The 23,054-nt window shown below is 47.1% G+C and overlaps 1 protein-coding gene across 5 annotated transcripts in view; it reads right to left on the bottom strand.

Moving 5' to 3' along the window:
• Positions 1–23,054, bottom strand: part of LOC146042687 (CMP-N-acetylneuraminate-beta-galactosamide-alpha-2,3-sialyltransferase 4-like) — a 158,431-nt gene that overhangs the window by 26,092 nt on the left and 109,285 nt on the right. For all 5 annotated transcript variants that reach the window (XM_083162824.1, XM_083162823.1, XM_083162826.1 and 2 more), the window contains 2 exons: positions 3,985–4,051; positions 1,116–1,200 (listed from right to left, as the gene is read on the bottom strand). In XM_083162824.1, the coding sequence (XP_083018950.1) occupies positions 1,116–1,200; positions 3,985–4,000 (101 nt within the window). In that variant the 5' untranslated portion in view covers positions 4,001–4,051. The remainder of the gene's footprint in view (positions 1–1,115; positions 1,201–3,984; positions 4,052–23,054) is intronic.

The raw sequence follows: 23,054 nt of genomic DNA, 5'->3' as shown, positions 1-23,054 counted from the left end.
GTTTCATGGGTGTTCCCATGAAATAGCTGGGCGTTCCCATGGAAATTCGGCAGTGACACAGGTGTTGGGGGAAGGCAGCTGACAACACCGGATGTCAGCTGCCTGCCCTTTTTTTGTGCTGGAAGCACGCAAAGCTACGGTACCAGAGAGTGTATTCGTTTTGCATGCTTCTTCCAAATCATTTGATGTTTGGTGACCATCGAATGATTTGTCCCCCACACCCAAGGCTGTGAGCGGCATTAAATCCACACGCAGCACTTCGAAATTCCAACAAGGTTCTATGAGTAAATTCCTGCATTTATGTGACTGGATTCTACGAAAACCGTTCAAGTCTTTAGTTTCTTTTTTCTTTTTTACTTTGAAATTCTACTTAAGAAATTCTTATTTTGCACATTAATATTTTGCAGAGTATTCCAGTTCTGCTGATTATTAATGAGTAGATTCAATATAGGACACATGATAACCCTGTATCTGTTGTACAGCCACAGATGGTGTCGTCAGATTCTGGAAAGGACGAGGGCAGAACTCCAAGTTTCAGTGAGTGATTTTCATTACTGCGTAGTGATTAGAGGAGAAGGAAACTGGGCTACGAGGAAGAGAATTGTACTAAACTTGCTGCGTTGTGCACATCTGGGGCCGCTTCATCTGGGCTGGGCAGGGAATTCTGTTATGTTCGCACCACTAAGATGTAAATAACTTTGCAGTTTGGTGCATGCATGCTCAGCAGACACATAACACCAACTTACACGGGATGTACTAAGCCTCAAAAGTGATAAAATGGAGAGTGATAAACCACCAGCCAATCAACTCCTACCTGTCCTTTTCCAAACACAGCCTGTGACATGGCAGTTGGCAGCTGATTGGCTGGTGATTTATCACTCTCTATTTGATCACTTTTCAACCTTAGTACATCTGGCCCCTAATGCAATATGAAATGCAGAAAAAGCAAATATGGTCCTTACAGGCTTATTACGCTGTTATTTTCTAGTGTCCCTTTTTTATCTAGCACATGCGGAGTGGCTAGGAATATCTCTGCGGAAGGTGGAGAAGTTATCCGAAACCAGTCTGTCCTGATAATCACATGTACCGTACAGAGATCCCGGCGTGTACCCTACCTTGGTATGTACGTCTCCAGATGTAGATACCACAACATTCCAAAGCAGAACATGACAGTAAGGAACACTGCACCAGCTCTCCATCCTGCAGGAAAACACAGACATGTTACACAGGAAAGCAGCAGCACAAAACCCAGAAGTGGACTCTATGGAACCCTGGGGCAGATAACACAAGCAGCTGCTGTACGTGCGACTGTTGCATTTCACAACCAACTAGCAGAGATTACCAGCCTCAGGGTGAGTGCACTCAGTCATCTGCTCTTACAGCGGCCATTCCTGCGATCCAAAGAACGTTTAATGCACATTACAGTTATGTGTTCGGTACTTGTTTCCTAGCACGCGCCCACGATTTTCAATCGTATGGCATCCTATGCATTGTATCGCATCGCATGCCATATAGCCGCATGCGATGCGATGCGATTTTGGCCCCCCTATATGAATGTTAAATGCACCCCCCACTATGAACGCCAACCCGAAGCGTGGCGAGCGCAGCGATACGCATCCTCCGACCTTTTCATACCCCCACTATCCACGTCGGCATGGATTTGATTTTAGATAGTGTGTCGAGCGCAACGAGCCACCGAGCCCGAAGCGAGGGGCCACGTATTACTTTACATGTATTCCGTGTCTGCTCGCCACGCTTCCCGTTCGGTGGCTCGCTGCGCTCGCCACACTATCTAAAATCAACTCCACGCCGACGTGGATAGTGGGGGTATGAAAAGGTCGGAGGACGCGTACCTCGCCATGCTTCGGGTTGGCGTTGATAGTGGGGGTGGCGTGGGGGTGCTTTTAACATTGTAAGCACCCATTACGGTGCTTATACAATTAATAATCTTATAGGGGGGCCATTTAACATTGAAAACACCCATTAGGGTGCTTATACAATTTAAAATCGTATACCATCGCATTGTATGCCATATACAATGGTACACGATTTAAAATTGTATAACATTGGGTGCCATCGCATCACATCGCATACCATACCATTGTAAGGCTTATGGTATACGATGCGATGGGCGTCGTGCTACGAAACAAGTACCATGTGTTCTTACAGGTCACCCATTATATAAGGGTATTATGTGGTTAGAGGCTGGTGGGCCTCATTCAGAGGAAACTTCAACTGCTGGTTGAAGGCTGCAGGGCGCCCCGCACAGAGCAAGGTCTCCCCAGATGCCGGGTCCCTCCCTGCAAAATGTTGCTGACCCATCGCTAAAGTGCGAGTCTCTACAGAGCAAAGCACTCGCACATCACCGGCTTCATGCAGCTGCCATGGCCCTCCCCTGACCGGACATGCCTGCATTGTCCTGACCGCTCCCACAAAACACTTGATCCTCATCCCCCATCAACACCCCTGAACCTGCGCTCTCATGTGATCGCAGCTTCAGGGCTCTTGCATGCACGCTCCGGTGCAGAAATTGCTGAATAGCAACGTGCTGTGTGTACTGGTGCTCTGACCAATGACCGTACAGCCGCACCGGGAGCCGCCGGTGATTGATCTTGACAGATCGGGCAGCCTGAATGGAGAACACGAGAGAGATTCTGACATTCCAATGTGCAGCAGATTGTGCTTAAACACTGTGGGGTCTATTTACTAAGATGGGATGTTCTATTGAATATAAGATGGTATGGGGTGTTGGTTGCCCATAGCAACTAACTTCGGTACTTATGTAGTATCTGGGCTGCCGATTTCTAAATCGGGTCGGATCGGGAGATCGCATCGCATCGCATGCGACCATGCGATTCGATGCGATGCGATGCGATGACCCGATTTTTCCATAGGAATCAATGTTAAAATGGACTGAGTCCATTTTAACATGGAATTCAATGGGAAAAATGGGTCCTTTTCATACCCCTACTATCCAAGTGGGCATGGAGTTGGATATAAACCTGTGGCGAGCGTAGCGAGCCACCGAGCCCGAAGCGTGGCGAGCGAAGCGAGCCCCGCGAGGGGCCGAATACCGTCCCCTCGCGGGGCTCGCTTCGCTCGCCACGCTTCGGGCTCGGTGGCTCGCTACGCTCGCCACAGGTTTATATCCAACTCCATGCCCACTTGGATAGTAGGGGTATGAAAAGGACCCATTTTTCCATAGGAATCATTTTAACATTGATTCCTATGGAAAAATCGGGTCATCGCATCCGATATCGGATGCGATGCGATGCGATGCGATGCGATATCGCATCGCATCGCATCTGATTGTATGCCTTAACTTAAGGCATACAATCAAAAAATCGGCAGCCCAGATACTACATAAGTACCCTAACTTCTTATTTATTTAGCACCTTCTACAAGACAATAGATAGCATCTGATTGGTTGCCCATAGCAACATACCATCTTCAACAGAACTTCCATCTTAGCTAAAAAAAAAACCTATGGGTCTTATTCTGGTTGGCATGGAAGCAACATGGGCAACCCATGTGCACTGCAGGGGGGCAGATGTAACATGTGCAGAGAGATTTAAATTTGGGTGGGGTGTGTCCAACTTAACATTTGTTGGCTACATGCAAAAGCAGACAGTATTTACCCTGCACAGGAACAATATATACAACACTACTGTCCTTCACATGCTACAACACACATTATAATATAATGTACTATGGAATCCGCATCCGCACATGACGCCTGATTCCGGTTTGTATGTAATAGTCTATATATGTGCGTTTATTCACTCTGTGGACTAGCAGGGGAATGCAGGTGAAGCAGCCGCCAATAAAGGAATAGGGACACCCACTGTCATCGCAACATCCTCAGCAACTGTGTCCTTGGCTCGTGCACATTGCAATCAAGCCGGAATCAGGCCTATCGTTCGGGGAACATCGGAGAAAGGTTTTCTAGATGAGATAAGATATGGCAGAGCAGACAATACCCACCTTGTTTGCTGTTCATTTTGGCCGTCGGAAAACAACTACTGCTCTGACAGATTTCATTGTTGTTAATCTAAATGGGGAGAGAACAATAACAGCGATTAGCCTGCGAGATGAATGTCCAAACACAAAACACCCCATCTATAATCAGCATTGTGTCATTAAAAAGACTGTACAGCAAAAAATAAATTTATTATTATCATTTATTTATAAATTCACTATATATATATATATATATATATATATATATATATATATATATATATATATATAAAAGAGAGGTACCCCTTCAATGCGCTATAGGGATATTGGCTGGGTAGCAACCCCGTTAGTCCCCCCTGTTAGTGAGGGAGGTATGGGGAAAAGAATGGATAGAAGAAAACAGAGTGCGCCCATGGTATATAGTTCCACCACCAAATCCAATAAGAAGAACCGTAGTAACAATGTACAAATCACTGTTCAACAGGTTTAATACACATTTTTTCTATAAAACACAATATAAAAGCACTTTTTCATCTGTAAGGAGTCAATGATTCGGTTCAACAAATGTACGGAAACAATCCAACACGTTTCGTCGTAAACGACTTCATCAGGGGTAACATTCCATAGGTACATAGACCATGAGTACTATTGTGAACTCCAGATGTCGACCTTTCAAGGAAGGTATGTAATTTGTAAAAATGGATCCCTTGAAGATCCTTATGGGTAGATGCGCACCTGCATCAATTTCCACAAATGTCCTTATTAATATAACAAGTTCTGAGGGGATTCTTCCAAACAAAAACCTCAAAACGTCTCAGCAGGTGGGAACATAGACCAAACTGCAGGAATTGATGCAGGTGCGCATCTACCCATTCACCCATCTACCTGTCCAGTTAGACAGCACTAGAACTTTCTTCTGAAGCTTTTATAACTTAGGGCCTTACTCTGGTTGGTGCGGTCCATTCTGAATTCTTTCGGACGGCGATTTTTAGCTACCTGCGCATGCGCAAGCAACGCAATGCGCATGTGCAACGCAGTGTCTTCGCACTCGTTCTCAGCAATACCGTCTACAAATGTCCCCCGAACTCCCTCTGGAAATATGGGCGTCATGTGGGCGTACACAGGGGCGCGGTTTGAAAGTGGGCAATACTGGGCGTAAATCTGGGTGTACACGTGGGAGTGCACGAACAGTGGTAGGCGTGCATTCGGACTGGACACCGAGCGCAAGCGAACCAACACAGCCCCTGTACAATGGACACAGCCCCTGTACACTGGACACAGCCCCTGTACACTGGACACAGCCCCTGTACACTGGACACAGCCCCTTGTATTATGGACACTGCAGCCCCTGTACACTGAGTGTACAGTCAGCAGCACTGCAGCCCCTGCGTGTGAGCACTGCAGCACCTACTTTACAACAAAATACAAAATCAGTCACTAAATAAATCACAGCACGGGGCACAGAGCACGGAGCACAGATCCCAACCACCCTCTTCCCTCTCCTATAATGGAGTGAAGATGGCGGGGTGCGCGTGCATCTTATATAGAATCCAGATCCCGCGAGAATCCGACAGCGCGATGATGAGGTTTTGCCTTGTTTTCGGTCCTGAATTCAGGTGGAAACTCCCGAGCCGACTCAGATCCTGACTCGGATCACCATGTTCGGCTCTGGCGGATCCCGGAGATCTGGACCCGCTCATCTCTAATAATTATTATTAAAAATAACGTTAGCCAGTATGCATAATGATGTACACACACACACACACACACACACACACACACGTACTGTGTTTTAAACTGTAGGTATTTTACTTTTATTATGTGTTATTCACAATTTGAACATTTGGATTAATTGCATTTGGCTTGCAATGAATATATAGTATGCATACATAAAGCACAGGTAAATGCGCAACAATGAAGTAATAAAACTTAACATGATGTAAGGGTTAATCTAAAGTGCAAGTAATGTTTTAAGTGTGTTTAAGTGTCAATTAGGAAGTAATTAATTATAATTAAAATTAATATATCTGTTACGAGGTAGCCTAATTGGATCAGTGTGTCATGTTGCTGAAGCATGATTTCCGAATAGATTTCTGAGGTTTGCGCACATACACCAACTCGGTGCGTACGGTCAGCTTCTCGTACATTTGGACGCAGTATGGATCGTGCAAACTCTGTGCTATCCGACCGCACAAGGACGTGTGAATGCAGTCCGAAGACTCTCCCTCTTCTTAGAAAGTCCCCACGAACGGATGCGGACGACCTGTGGGTGTGTGTTCTTAGAATGTCCGCCGTGCGTTTCGTTCGGCCGTTTTCGAACTAACGCGCATTTCCAAAGAGTCAACCAGAATAAGGCCCTTAGTTACAATACCATTAGCTGATTATACTGTACACATTACTGTACATATTGTACACATTGCTTCAAAGCCCAAAAATGCCCGTGCAGTCTTGTATCTCCAGTTATACACCATCTATGTTTCTATTTAAAGGTCCATACACACTGGGCGATTATGCCGTCATTTCTGTGGGGAAGGCCCTCAGTGCCTACACACTGAGCCGCTTTCCCCCTGCCAGGCGCTGTCAGCAAGGGGGGCAGATGGCTTTGCATATCGCAGCACTATGCAAAGCCATCCTCAAAGCCGCTCATCTGGTGGTAATGCCAGCGACTATCCCTGTGGGAGGGCGCATCACCGCTCATCGCCAGGCCGTACACTCGGCGGCTTTGAGATGAAAGCCGCTCAAACTTGGTGTTTTAAGCTGCTTTCAGCTGAAAGTCGCACAGTGTATATGGGCCTTTAGTAAAGTACAACAGGCAATGATGGGAAGCAGCAGTGGGTGACAGGAAGAGGTCAGTGGGCCTGATATTGGTTCACTTGCAAAAGCAAATTCTCTCGCTAATAGCCAAAACCATGTGCACCGCAGGTGGGGCAGATGTAACATGTGCAGAGAGAGTTAGATTTGGATGGGCTTTGTACTTCAAACTGACAGGAAGCAGCATTGGGTGACAGGGAGAGATATTGGCCCTTATTCTGGTTGACACGCAAAGAAGCGTTTTTTGCCGCTTTGTGAGCCAACTAATGCCGCCCACACAAACGCCCACCCACCCGCTGCCCACTCTGCTCAATAAATCGGGTGGGCAGCTGACATCCAATGACGTCAGCTGACCCCCCCCCCCCCCCCCCCGGAAGGCAGGACGTCCAGCGTTTTCCTGGGTGCACCCAGCATGGCTCCTGCACGACTACCCCCTGCTGCGAGCACCTCGGAGACTATGCACATGCAAAAGCGCAGATCTACAACATTGGTCCCCGTTGCGAATTCCCAACTGGGTGAATGAAACAGAATGAGGGTCATAGTGTGCGATGGAGAGGCAGTGAGTGCCAGGAAGAGGCCGTGGGTGACAGAGGGGGAGATTCTCTAAGCTAAAAATGCGGTAAATACCCCGTTACCTGGGTTTTTACCACATTTTGGGATGCTGTAAGCATCCCCCGCCGGGTTACCGTGGCGGGGGGCATCGCCAGAAAAATATGGCGATGCCCCATAGAAGCCTATGGGCTTCTATCGCATCCCACCGCCGCCCCGCAATGACCCCCCGCTGCCCCGCACGGACCCCCGCCTCCCCGCATCACCCCCTCACTTGTGTCCGGGCAGCACAGAGTTGTGCTGCCCGGACCTGTGACCTCCTCCCTGCACTGATCCTCTTCCGGGTGAAGGGAGGAGAAGAGCCCGGCGCAGCAGCAGCAGCGCCGGGTGTGGGAGGGATGGGGGAGCCGCCGGGACCTGCTGGGACCCGGCGACTCTCACCGCAAAGGACAGCTCTTAGCGCAAGAGCTGTCCTTTGCTATAATTATCGCATATGTTAGAACATATGCGATAATTATAATTGCAAAGAGAGGCAAAGGGGGGCGGAGATTCTTAGAGAATCTCCCCCACAGAGAGAGGTCATGGGTGATGGCGAGAGATAGGTGGGAGATTCTGGATCACACACAGTGATCCGAATTCAGCCCCTGCTCTGATGGTTGGGGTTTCTCTGCATGTGCAAACCCCAACAGCGAAAGGACGTGTCAAGTTACACACTCGCTGTGCTGTTCTCAATGGGGACGGAGGGCTGGGGGACAGATGGCGGTGTGGACAGGGACGTTATGGGCTTCCCCATGAAAACGCTGGACATTCCCATTGGTACGTGGAAAGGCCGATGCCTTCGCAGCTTAGCAAGCCAACCAGAATTAGGCTCTGTGTGCGATGGAGAAGCAGGAAGCAGAAGTGGGTGACAGGGGGCCAAATGTACTAAAGGGCCGTACACACTATGCCTATCATGCCGACACCAATATACACACTTGCAAATGCTGCACATGAGGGGGGGAACTGCGGCGAGGGAACGGCGGCCGTGCTGCCGCTGCAACACCGCTGTCGTTAACGATGACCTTCCTTGTCTGGACATGCTGGATGAGAGAGCGGGTCCTTAACGATGCACAGCATACACACTGGATGATATTGGTGGTTTATCACTCTCCAGAGAGATAATTAAGATGGGATGTTGCCAATAGCAACCGATTAAATTGTTCTTCTTTATTTAGCACCTTCTATTAGATAATAGATAGACTCTGAATAGTTGCTATGGACATCCCATCTTCAATACAATTACTATTTTAGTAAATGTATTTTTGCTAGTGGAAGAGGCATATATATATATCTTTCTACCCAATAATTGTTTATAATTCCGAATACTAATTATACCGCGCCCGGTACCAACAGCTACTTACCTTACATGTCTGTGCCTCTAGGTAAAGTACAGTGGTTCAGTATGCATCTGATTATGGGTTCAGATGTGACAGTAATATAATTATAGGCAGTAATAAATGTTTGCTCGTTAGCAAACACTGCCTTAATACAGCAACTAATTAACACACATGTAACATGTTAATCATAGGAAAAATACAGCAATATCCGGACTATAGATAATGGGCCTAATTCTGGTTCACCTGCAAAAGCAATTCTCTCTGGAATGGAGAAAACCACGTGCACTGCAGGGGGGGGCAGATGTAACAGGTGCAGAGAGAGTTAAGGCCCCCCATGGACAAGTTGAACCAGTTTGCCCTCGAGAGCCCCCCACCAGCTCCCCGGGAGGCTAGCTTACGTTGTGGCACTTGATGTGCCAAATTATACATGCAATAAACCGCATTTATTGCATGTATATCATCAGGGAGCTGGCAGTGGCGGGGGGGGGGGGGGCAGGGGGGTCTCTGCGGTGCTAAGCAGTATGTGCGCGGGGTCAGTTCGGCAGCTGGAAACTAAGTAGCACTGGTACTTGTTTCCTAGCACGGCGCCCACGATATTAAGTTGTATGACATCTCATCACATTGCATGCGGGCATATGGCATGCGATTTTAAATTGTATAAGCCCCTATACGATTTTTTATTGTATAAGCACCCTAATGGGTGCTTACAATGTTAAATGCACCCACACGCCACCCCCACTATCAATGCCAACCCAAAGCGTGGCGAGCACAGCGAGCCAGTGAGGGGTAGCGGTACGCATCCTCCGACCTTTTCATACCCCCACTATCCACGTCAGCGTGAAGTTGATTTTATATAGTGTGGCGAGCGCAGCAAGCCACTGAGCCCGAAGCGTGGCGAGCGCAGCGATGGTAATACAATTTAAAATGGTATAACATCGGCTGCCACAGTGTAACATCGCATCGCATACCATCGTATGCCTTATGGTATGCAATGCGATGGGCGCCATGCTAGGAAACAAGTACCGTAGCACTATCTGCCGGGTGACGGCAAGGGAAACACTGCTGAATTTGAAAACATTTTAAAAAGATTGGCCGGACGCTGATTGCCTGATTCTCAGCCAATCAGCGTCCGGTCAGTGTTTTCAAATTCAGCAGCACTTTCCATATCGCAAATAACGCTACTTAGTTCTCAGCCGATGACTGCCCAGTGCTGCACATACCCCGCTGCTTCTCAGGTTCCACTGCCAGGACCCGGCTGCTTCACCACTGGCACACACCTATAGATCAGACCAACACAGCGTGGGTGCTTAAAAGCATGAGCGTTGTGCCGCTGATGGGTCCGATTCGACAGAATGAACTGCGGCAGGTTCTATCTGTAGGGTCTGACCCAACGGGTCCACGCATTGGGTCAGAGGGGGATGTCAAACACATCCCATTTGGGCCATTTTCTCATCCAGATTTGTCTGGATTTGGCGAAATCGTCCTAAATCGGACAAGTGTATGGGCACCTTTAGATTTGGGTGGGGTTTGTAAAAATATTGGCATTGTAAAAATAAAGCAGCCAGTATTTACCCTGCAGAAAAACAAAATAACACCCAAATCTAATGCTGTGTACACACGGTGCAATTTACCCTTTGATTTTCACTATATTGTCAAAATCGAATTGGTATCGCATAGACATCCAATGGAGATAGAACGTTTTTAAGCTTTCTATCCCGATTCGATGGCGATGCGTGCTCCCGTTCAGCTGAAATCGAAAAGCTAAATAGACAGTGCAGCAATGACTATAGAGAACAGATTGAATTGTATGTCAATAGCGCATGAGATATTTACCGCACAGTAAAAATGGTTTATACTGGATAATACTAAGGCGCTAGAAAGACAGTTGTTACCCTGCTGTAAATTATCAGCAGCAATTGGCTACCAGCCACTGGGCCTAATTCAACACAGATCACCAAATATTCTACACTGCCAATTCCTCTATTTCTGTGCCACTACCATGTACTGACTGACTGCCCAGCCGGGGGGACAGACAACGATCTGTGACTCAGTGCCGGTAGCATAAGCGGATAAGCAAACACAGCAAACCTAAGAGTGACAGATAGGGAAGACAAGTGCATCTGGATGCACTACAATATAACCGAGTCATATATAGACATAGGAATATTGAGTATACCCATCACACTAACTGGAGAATGAAGTGTTACTAGATGGGAAAGAAGTGAGACCAATCATCACACTATGGGACTGATTCAGCATGGACCGCTAATGAGAGGATCTATTTGCAAAAAAATAATCATCAAATCATTTTTTCCAATGGCACCAGTCTGGGGCTTCCACTAAGCTGCTCAAGAACCAGCCTGGAAGCGATCATAGCTGACATCAGAGACCCAACCGAAAACCGCCTGGGCGCACCTGCTTTTTCTTAAACTCACCCAGAAAACGCTGTGTTTTAGCCCCTAAACACCGGCTTTCTGTCAGTCAAACTGTGACTACTCTGTGACAAATATGTGTACGGATATTTTTTTCCTATTTGTGTCTGCGCATACGCATTGCGAATGCTACTCATGCTCAGTCATTCGATTACTGAATTTTCTGATTAATGATCCATGCTGAATTAGGCTTAACTCTGAACCATGTGAAATACAGCCAGTACCATAGCTCAACTCCCCACGCTATCCAGAGGAGCGCCAATTACTGGATGTGTGCAGACGACGTAAGAGCAGAAATGACCCAATCCATCCTGCAGGCTGTGAGGATGAATAATGGGCGATACACCCTGCTGGTAACGTACAATAGATCATCACAAGGTTGTGACTGACTAATCTATAAACAAAGGGATATTGAGTAACCCCCTTCACAGTATTTACATAATGATGTGTATACTGGTTATGAAAGACAAATAATGAGTGGTGACACTGTAATGAGGATATTACTAGAATTAACGCTTTCCGTTTACTCAGATTAACCCTCTGGGGTAAATTTACTAATTTGGGAGTTACCTAAATTACCATTAATTTACCATTAATTTGCAGTCTGAAAAGGCCACCACGGGTCGAGCAACACGGGTGTTCAACCCTGGTAATGACCAGGGTTGAACACGGCTATGACCCGTGTCAAGTGCAGTGTGAATGGGTGCCTGGGTCGAGCGACCCGTGTCCCGTTCACAGTATGGAGGAGGCAGCACTGTCAGCTCCAAGTACTGCCTCCTCCCGAGCCCCCGATGATGCGCCGCCGCCCAGCTCCGCCCCATGTGACGTCACCGACTCGGCAATATGCTGTGTCGGAACTTTCAGACCGCATTGCCGTGCTGCTCTGGGGATGGGACCCGTGTCCTAATCCCGTGTGCGACGCGGCATTTGCGGTCTGAAAGTAGTATAAATGTATCCCATAGTGTCAGGGAGAATGTATGGGGAACATCACTGGGCAATAAGGAACGGACCGGACTCAATGGTGATATGAGGGCTTCCTTCTTGGATAGCTCAGAATGTAACCGCGCTTTTCATTGAAGTCACTTTAAAGACGCCAATATCACTTTTTCTTATTTCTTCCATAATCACATAATAATAAATTAGCATTCACTGATTAACTAGAATACTTAATAGGCATTCAAAAGACGGATTGTGCTCACTAGTTTTTTCATAGATTCTAATAAGACTTTTACCCTTTATCAGTTTTTGCGGGAACTGTCACGGCGCAATAACGTCACTCTGTTCAGAATCTGAAATTGATGTAAATGCAGCAATGGAAGAAAGTACGCAGATAGAGCTCAAGGGCTGATGACTCCCAGAGAGCCCGCCCCGTCGCCCTGCCAAAAATCTGCAGTCGTATACCCTCGCAACCATGCAAGGGGATGTGTTACGAAAACACTTCCCCTTGCATGCGCCCGCAGCAGGATAAATCATTTGATGGTCGCAAATATAAGTCAGTGGAGTCATGTGATGTCGACATGTGGCCGCCCCCCCACACACTTTGTCCCACCCACAGTCCCATTGAAATGCAAGCTGGGCATTCCCATGGCCCAGTGCCGCCACCCACTAGTGTTTTATTTTATGATATTATTATGGTGATTATTATTATTATCTCTACTAGTGTATTATTTATATTATGGTGATGATTATTATTATTATCTCTACTAGTGTATTCGGTACTTGTGTAGTTTCACGGCGCCAGCATGGCGCCGTGCTACTTCTGGGTTCTACACTCGCCACAAACTATCTAAAATAAAGTAACTTAACTCCATGCCAACATGGATAGTTCATACCCCCAATATCCATGTTGGCATGGAGTTGATATTAGATAGCGTGGCGAGCGTAGTGAGCCACCGAGCCCGCAGTGTATGCGAGCAAAACGAGCCCGCAGCGTGGGCGATCGAAGCGACACACCGCAAGGGGACTCAGACGCACGGCGCCATGCAACTACACAAGTATCGTGTATTCTTTATATATTGATGATGAATATTAGTATTAAATCTTTTAGTGTATTCTTTATATTATGGTGATTATTATTTATATTACTAGGGTTTTATTTTATAATATTATTATGGTGATGGTGATGATTACTATTATCTCTACTAGTGTATTAGTTCAGATTATTATTATAATTTCTTTTACTATTGTATTATTATTTCCTCTACATGTGTATCCATTTCAGTTATTATTTCCATACATTTTTTCACCCTTTTACTTATGTGACAAATACATGTTAATATTTGCGCTTCTATCGCGCTCTGATTGACGATGTTGTTTCAGTTCACTGCTGCATATTATCTTATATCAAAACTTAAAAAAACAAAGAAGTTAAATAAAATAAAATTCTGGAATACTAGGGGGTATATTACTATAGGTCGATTTCTATCTTTTTTGAACTTTTTAATTTAAATTGATGTAAATCGATGTTGTGTTTCAAGAGCTAAAACACACATTTATTACAGATGATTTTATAATATTCATTTTTAAGTGCTAGTACAGTAAATGTGTGTTTTAGTCCCTGAAACACAACATCGATATAGATAGACGATATAAAAAAAAATTGGTACTAGTTTCCTAGAACGGCGCCCACTATTTTCATCGATTGGGCTCCTAAAAATCTCATTGCATCGCATCGCCCTGGAATATTGCGGCATGCGATGTGATGTAATTCAACTTTTAATTGTACAAGCACCCATGCCATGAGATGTGATGGGTGCTTACAATGAGATGTAATCCCCAGTATCCACGCCATCCCGAAGCGTGGCGAGCACAGCGAGCCCTGTGCGGTGGTACGCGTCCTCCGACCTTCTCATACCTCCACGTCGGTGTGGAGTTGATTTTAGATAGAGTGGGGAGCGCAGCGAGCTACACGAGGGGACACGGATTACTTTACATGTATTCTGTGTCACCTCTCCACACTTCTGGCTCGTATTCCGCGTCTCCTAGCGGGGCGCGCTGCGCTCACCATGCTTCGGGCTCAGTGGCTCGCTGTGCTCGCCACACTATCTAAAGTCAACTCCACGCCGACTTGGATAGTGGGGGTATGAAAAGGTCGGATGACGCGTACCGCTGCGCTCGCCACGCTTCGGGATGGCGTCAGGGCCGGATTTGTCAATAGGCCTGTGAGGCACGGGCCTAGGGGCGGCACCTCTTGCGGGCGGCAGGCAGTGGTTGCAGCCGCTTGTTTTTTTTGCAATTTTTTAAATGTTAAATAGTGCTGCACAGAGCCGCTGTCACCTGCAACATCAGCAGTAGACCGGCAGCCGTGGGTGCAGTAGACCAGCGGCTGAGATGGGATGGTAGCCGACCTGTGGCGGCAGGTGCAGGAGACCGGCGGTGGAGATAGGAGCCGGAGAACTGTTGTGGCGGGTGCAGGAGACCGGCAGTGGAGATAGGAGCCGGAGAGCTGTGGTGGCGGGTGCAGGAGACCGGCAGTGGACATGTGAGCCATAGACCGGCGGTGGACATGTGAGCCATAGACCGGTGATGGAAGCAGGGGAGCATTGCCGCTCATGTTTGATATGCAGAACAGGGAGGCGCCGTGAGTGAGAGGTGCGCAACCTGCTCTGCTACCCAGATGACGTTTGCTGTCGGCAGCTGCTGCGACTGCTGATGTCATCTGTAGCTTCCTCTGCCTGCGCCTGTTATATTATGGCAGGCAGAGGAAAGCGGCAGCATGAAGAGACACACAATCCCGGGACTGCACGGTTCTCCCTCAACCTTGTCAGCCACAACCCCACCCAGCTACCTTCATGTTGTGGCCTGGAACAGCCGACCCCCTGGCCAAGGTAAGCAAACAATCCCCGACCAGCCTCCATACCCCCTCCACTGTAGTGTGCTACCTTGTAACCAGCCCCATACCCTCCTCCCCATTGTGTGCTCCCCTGTACCAGCATCCACCCCTTCCCATAGAGTGCAACTCTATATTCATCCCCATACTCCCCTCCCCATTGTATGCTCCCCTGTACCAGCTTCCATCCCTCCCCATAGTGTGCACCCCAATATTTAACCCCTCCCCATAGTTTTCTCCTATATAGCCATCCCTATATTCTTCTCCCTAATGTGTGCTCCTTTGTAGCCAGCCCCATACTCCCCTCCCCATAGTGTGCACCCTAAAATCCAGCTCCTTATCTCCCTCCTCAAAGTGTGCTTCCTTATACCCAGCCCCATAGCCCCTCCCCATAGTGTGCTTCCCTGCTTCCACCATTCCCTATAGCCAGCCCCATACACCCTCCCCATAGTGTTCTTCCCTATATCCATCCCCCTCCACATAGTGTGTTCCCCCATAGCCAGCTTCCACCCACTCCCCATAGTGTGCACCACTGAAACTAGCCCCATACCTCCTCCCCATAGTGTGCTCCCCTTTCAGCTGACCCCCCCCCCCCATAAGTGTGCTCTGAAGTGTGCTCCCCTGAATCCAGCTTCCAAAATCCCTGTCCCTATAGCCCCCAAAAATATGTATATATGAAGAACTGCTGGCCCAAAAATATAATTAAAACATTTATTATACCACAGTATTAAATCACAGTATTCACATATACTGTACATAAAAAGGAAAAGTATACACGCATAAAATATTCTTAACCAAGGGACTACAATGTATCTAATAATGTATCAGCATTATATATGTATTAGAATATAAATATACAGTATAACCACAGGCAGAAAGCAAAGCTAACATATTGTACACATTAAAGATTCTTAGGTACTTGTGAGTTATCTGGGCGTCCGATTTTGGTACTAGATCGCATACGATATCGCATGCGATATCGCATGCGATTTGCGATTTGCATGCGATTTAGCATGCGATTTGCATAAGATTTGCTATTCATTTCATTACCCCACTATCCCCAAAGTGTGTCTATCAACAAGAACCCGAAGCGTGGCGAGCGCAGCGAGCCCGCGAGGGGCGGCGGTACGCGTCCTCCGACCTTTTCATGCCCTACTATCCACTAGGGCGTGGAGTGAGAATAGAATAGTGTGGCGAGCGCAGCGAGCCACCGAGCCCGAAGCGTGGCGAGCGCAGCGAGCCCCGCGAGGGGACGCGGACACCTTCACAGGTATCCGCGTGCCCTTGCGGGCTTCACAGGTGTCCGCGTCCCCTCGCGGGGCTCGCTGCGCTCGCCACGCTTCGGGCTCGGTGGCTCGCTGCGCTCGCCACACTATTCTATTCTCACTCCACGCCCTAGTGGATAGTAGGGCATGAAAAGGTCGGAGGACGCGTACCGCCGCCCCTCGCGGGCTCGCTGCGCTCGCCACGCTTCGGGTTCACGTTGATAGACACACTTTGGGGATAGTGGGGTAATGAAATGAATAGCAAATCTTATGCAAATCGCATGTTAAATCGCATGCAAATCGTAAATCGCATGCGATATCGTATGCGATATCGTATGCGATATCGCATGCAAATCGCATGCAAATCGTAAGTACCCAAATCGGACGCCCAGATAACTCACAAGTACCGATTCTTAAATAGTACAGTTACGGGACTGCAATGTATCTAATAATGTCACAATCACAAAAAAAGTATCTGCATTTAGATACAATCACAACTTATATCAGCAGCTTGTTTTTTACGATTATAAGCGTGTACTCAAACCAGGTGCTGCGTAGTTTTGTATTATGCACCAGTATGCATCACCTTTGGTTTGAATACACCTTTATAATTGTAAAACACAAGCTGCTGATATAAGTTGCGATTGTATCTAAATGCAGATACTTTTTGTGATTGTGACATTATTAGATACATTGTAGCTGTATAGAGTCCCTTAACTGTACTATTTAATATCCCTTTTACACCAGAGGTTGGACCCGGGATATTGCCGCTCCAGTCCGGGGCAGGGCATGGTGTAAATGGGCTGAAAAAAAATAACACGGGTACTGTTCCCCGGGAATCTGACCCGGCAAATGTTCAGGGTCGGACACGGGGCTTATCCGGGGCTCAGGGTGGTGTAAATGGTCATTATCCGGGTTATTTGGTGGGTAGAGGGGCGCGAAGAGCTGATTGGTGCTTCTGCGGCTCTGGCAGATGATGTCATCTGCTGGAGACCCGCACAGGGCGCATGTAGGTGTCGAGATCTAGACCTCTCAGCCAAGAATTGTGCTCTCCTCCTCCAAGTGTGAAGCAAGTAGCACAGGGTGAGAAGCTGCTTCAAACTCTCAATTGCTGAAAAGTACAGCACAAACTGCAACACAGCTACTCCGTCTGCCATCTTTGCTGCAATGCTGGGAGCAGAACCCACTCCCTCCCTTTTCCCTTTCTTGTGACCTCATCTCAAACAGCCCAAAGGTCCATTTTTAATGACACCAGCAAGGAAAGACAGGGCTGATTTGTTTTCAGTGTGAAAGGGCCTTACCCGGGAATAACCCGGATTGAATTGCAGTGTAAATGGGGTCTGAGGCAGGGCATGCCCTGGCAATTTCCCGTGTTCGATTTCCCGGGTCCTACCCGGTATTCTGGTGTAAAAGTGGTATAAGAATCTTTTATGTGAACAATATGTGTTAGCTTTGCTTTCTGCCTGTGGTTATACTGTATATTTATATTATAATACATATATAATGATTAATTTGTTAAAATGGGGGGTCGACAAAAATGTTGTGCCTAGGGTCGGCCTGACCCTTAAATTCGCCCCTGGATGGCGTGGATACTGGGGGTTACATCTCTTTGTAAGCACCCATCACATCTCATGGCATGGGTGCTTGTACAATTAAAAATAGCATCGCATCGCATCCCATTTGCTGGTATGAGATGCTATGCGATATTTAATTGTACAAGCATCGCACACCACTAAATAAGGTACACGATGCCATGCGATGGGCACCGTGCTAGGAAACAAGTACCAAAACATGTAATAATAATATTGATCTTTGGCAATATAGCCCTAGGAATGGATTTGGGAATACTGGTTGTGAGAAAGCAGAGTACCGGTACACAGCGCCAGACACCGAGTGCGATGGATTGGATGTATATCCGACCTACACAGTATAGTATCGGAGGAAATAGTATTTAGCATTCAAAGTGCAGTTTAATTACACTACTGTCTGAGATCCCTATGGCTGATATCAATCAGTGGAAGAGGAAACTGTAGAACTGATATAGCTCAAAATAACATATTTATTATATCCACATATATGAGAAACTGAAAGAGGTGTTACTATACAGTAAATAGTACTACTTATCATGGTCAATGTCATAATGGCTTTTGGGCAGGGACAATTTATTGTGTGCTTTCGGTCATTGTACATTATTTGTTTACATATCCCTTCCCAGGGTGCATAATGCATAGGTATTATATAAAGGATTCCCACACTGTAACTCATCTATATGTAACAGTGTGAGACCTTAATCCAAATGATCTTCCTTGACATCAGACTGCTGCTTTCTATCTAGTGTTTAAAATCTCAAGATCGGTATGCAAGGAACTGGGGGTGAGCAGCAGTTTGCTGGGTCTGTGCGGTTGTAGACATCCTTAAGAACAGCACCCACTCTGCTCAACCTCCTGGATTTCTGCAAAGGAACTTACTCAGACTCCCATCCAGTAACCCCACTGGTCCTGGTCACCTGTCCAGCTACATGCACCGAGTTTAGTGACGTCACCCAAAAAACCAACGGTCCTCCTCTGTTCTGTCCCTGCAGTGCGAAAGTCTATCCACCCAGGTGGAGCAGGACTGCAGTAAAGAAACAGCGTGAACTGAAGCCTGGATAGCTGTACCAGCGGCACTGGGAAGGCGCGTTGGTCAAAGTGACAGTGTGGGGTGCTCTCACTCAGTCTCATAACTGAACAAACAGGCAGTTATTAATTACAAAATACCCACCGATTTTATAGTGATTATAGCCCACTGTGCTAAGCATTAGTGCAGTAGTAATTACATTGCATATTAAATATTAATTTTGGTACTTGTGTATTATCAGGGCGCCCAATTTGCCTATGTACGCCGGCGTAGAGATCGCATCGCATCGCATGCAATGCAATGGTACTTGTTAAATTTCACGGCACCCCTACCATTGCATCGCATGCAAGATTGCCTGCGATGCGATGCAATCTCACTACACAGAATAGGGCACTAAGCTATTTGCTTAGTGAGCGCCCTGATAATACACAAGTACCTTAATTTTCTTTATTTTTGTAATATAAAAATCAGATTCAATATGCAACGTAAAAAAAATACGCCGCTCAAGGGGGGGGGGGGGGGTTGGGGGGCCCCAGAGATATTGGTGTACTGGGGCCCAAGATTTGTGCTGCCGGCCCTAGCCTAAATGACGCCCTAGGCAAGATTTTGGCTGGTGCCCCCTAGCACCACCACTAGTTCTGCCTCTGACCCTGCTCCCCTTTCCCAGCACTATCAACCCTCATCTTAGCAGTCATTATTTTGGTGCTCCAGGACACACAAGGAGCTTCTGATGATTAAAATGATATGCAGCATGCCTATATTCTGTGTGTGACTGTGGCTGTACCTGAATACGGAATGCTATGTTACAGTGATTTCCATGAATACACTATTTCATATGCAGATACAGCCTCACTCACACACAGAATATAGGCATGCTGCATATCATTTTAATCAGCAAAAGCTGCTGGTGCCCCTAGGCATTCCATATGCCCTAGGCATTTTCCTAGTTTGCCTATGCCTAGGACCGGTTTTGCTGCTGGCTCTGCACCTAACAGCATATAAAACGATGTAAAATACTATTTTATTTCAATGAGATGGAGGAGAACTCCACTTTAGTTTATAGTTCTATTTCGTTTACAGGCTAGGGGATTCCCCATGGGAACGCCCAGCATTTCATAGGAAGTCCCATGAAAAAGCTAGGCGTTCCCATGGAAATTCCCAATGACGCGGGTGCCAGCTGCCCACCCATTTCCCACACAGAGCGCTCGGAGATCTGCGACACCACCAATTTCTTTCTCCCCGCACCCAAGGCTGTGAATGGATGATTATGCAAATCACCCATTTGCAGCTGTGCAGGGAATTGCGGCGTGCGAGGGATGGGGAGGGCAGCCATGCGGGTGGCATCTGGGGGACTCGCAAGGTTGCGAAATTTGCAGCCTTGCGAGTCAACAAGAATAAGGGCTATAGACCCCTGTACATTATCTATCTGAAAGCTTTGCTGAATCACCTCAATAATAAATAACAATCAGTAGAAGAGCGTCCCCTTCCCAAATTCAAGCATATGGATTAGCCGGTGTTATAGAATTCCAGATCACTAATATATAAAGGCTTAATAAGGTGAATTCCATAGAGCGGTGCTCACTTTCCATTAGCGAAACCCTCAGACCACAAACTGAAAGCTGAGACTTTAGCAGTAATTTCCAGCACATTATGACATGTCCTGTAAGCAGATCAGTGGCAGAAACTGGTGCAGGCGGAGACATACATTCTGAAAATGAAAGCTGTTTGCACTGTGTATGTATATGATGGCAGCAGAACGATCCCCCTGGCATCAGCAGAGACACCCCCACCCCCTCTGCAATTACTGACAGAGGAACAAAGGTCCTTATTTCCAGGACTCCACAAGCAGCCTGAGGATGCAGCCTGTCAGCAGTCACATAATCGGACTAACAGCCAAAGCCGGCATCACCCACAATGTAACCGGCCAAAGCATTCACTCTCTTACTATCGTCTGCCAATAGCCTTTCCAGAGCCAAAATCATCCTGCGAGCCCAGGGAGAGATGCATTAGGATCCCATGAAGGTGGAGAACAGTAGGACAGACGATGACAAGGACTATCTCCGCCTTCTTATGAGGAGGAAATAGGGTCCTCAGCGGCACCAGCATATTCTAATGTGTTCATGCACCAGGTGGAGCAGCAGTTATTTTATATACATGGCCATCTTAGATCAGAGGTCATTGTATATAAACGGTTTATAGGTGACTTATTGATTATTTGGCGGGGCGAAAAGGAGTGCCTAAGTGACCTCTTGGAGATGCACAATATATCTCCTAGTGTGGTGAAATTGACATAACATAACATTGACACAGTATCGGTCCAATTTTTGGACATACAAATAGAGGTACACAATGGTCCTTTATACCCAACAAACTGATAGGAACACTATTTTACGAGAGCTTCCATCCAGCTACACTTCAGAAAGGCTTGCCCTTTTCCCAGCTCCTCCGGGTGAAGAGGATTACCTCTGAACCCGAGGAGATTGGGCCTGCATTGGGTTCTATGGTGACCAAATATACTCAGAGAGGTTACCCTAAATCTGAGCTGGATCCAGTGAAAAATAAGGGAATGAGGATGTCACATCAACTGCTATTGGAATATAAGGATCATCCACCACAAAATGGGACGTTAGTCCCATGGGCGAACTGATATTCCACACATACCAAGAAAAACACACAGCAGATTAAGAAGTTATGGTCACTAAAGTGTTACCTAGCTACCCCCGTGGGAGAAACATCAGTGTTACCGCTTTTTGGGGTGCACGACTTGTAGGGCCATGAATATAGGCACCACATTTAGTCACCCACATTTGGGCAAAAGGATCCCCATAAAATTTCCATTGACTCTTCTTATGTCGTTTACTTACTTACTTGTCCATGTAGCCTGACCTATGTGGAGAAAACCCAGCGACCTTCAAGGAACGCATGGGTCAGGCATACATGCTGCTCTCACCCAGGGCACATCAGGCCAACCGGTTTCTAGACATTGTTTGAAGATGGGCCATAGCGTGGCTAGTATTAAATCTATTATTATCGATCATGTACCATATAATTGGAGAGGAGGTGACAGAAAAAAGATACTACTGCAAAAAGAAAGTAGGTGGATACATATTCTTGACGCGGTAGCCCCTAAGGGTCTTAGGGCCTTATTCTAGTTCACTCTTTCTGACAAAATAGTTCTTCGATGGACAAAACCATGTGCACTGCAGGGGGGCAGATGTAAAATGTGCAGAGAGAATTAGATTTGGGTGAGTTATTTTGTTTCTGTGCAGGGAAAGTACTGGCTGCTTTATTTTTACACTGCAATATAGATCTCACTTTAAAGTAATTCTAATTGCACAAGTTACATCTGCCCCACCTGCAGTGCACATGGTTATATATATATATATATATATATATATATTTTTATATATATATATATATATATATATATATATATATATACAGGGCCGTTTCTAGAGGCGGACAAGCCGTGCAGCAGCCCGGGGCGCCGCACGGCTTGTCCGCCTCTGAAACAGCCAGGGCGCCCGGCAGTCTCCCCCAACGCCAACGCCGCCGCCTCCTCCCTTCCTCCTCCTCCGCCGCTCTGTGTCCCCGGCCGGCCCGACTCCACGCACGACACGTCATAAGCAGAGGCTGAGATTTCCCTGGAAAGGGGAGGGGAACGCATTGTGCGTCTCTCCTTCCCCTCGCTCACGTCACTGGGCTGCCGCTGTCAGCCAATCAGAGCTCGGGCGCGAGGTACACACACTGAAGGGGAAGGAAAGAGGCACGATGCGCTCCCCTCCCCTCCCCTCGGAAGCAGCGGCAGCAGAGGCAGCAACAAAGTGAGTTTGGCATTGTGGGGACATATATTTGTGTCACTGTGGGGGACATATATTTGTGTCACTGTGGGGGGCATATGTGTGTGTCACTGTGGGGGCATATGTGTGGCGCTGTGGGGGCATATGTGTGGCACTGTGGGGGCATATATTTGTGTCACTGTGGGGGCAAATATTTGTGTCACTGTGGGGGCAAATATTTGTGTCACTGTGGGGGCAAATATTTGTGTCACTGTGGGGGCATTTATTTGTGTCACTGTGGGGGCATTTATTTGTGTCACTGTGGGGGCATTTATTTGTGTCACTGTGGGGGCATTTATTTGTGTCACTGTGGGGGCATTTATTTGTGTCACTGTGGGGGCATTTATTTGTGTCACTGTGGGGGCATTTATTTGTGT

The sequence above is a fragment of the Crinia signifera genome, chromosome 19 (genome assembly GCF_055691185.1).
Source record: "Crinia signifera chromosome 19, ASM5569118v1, whole genome shotgun sequence".
NCBI lineage: Eukaryota > Metazoa > Chordata > Amphibia > Anura > Myobatrachidae > Crinia > Crinia signifera.
The sequence above is the reverse complement of the archived record's forward strand: the minus strand, read 5'-3'. Positions and strand labels throughout refer to the sequence as shown.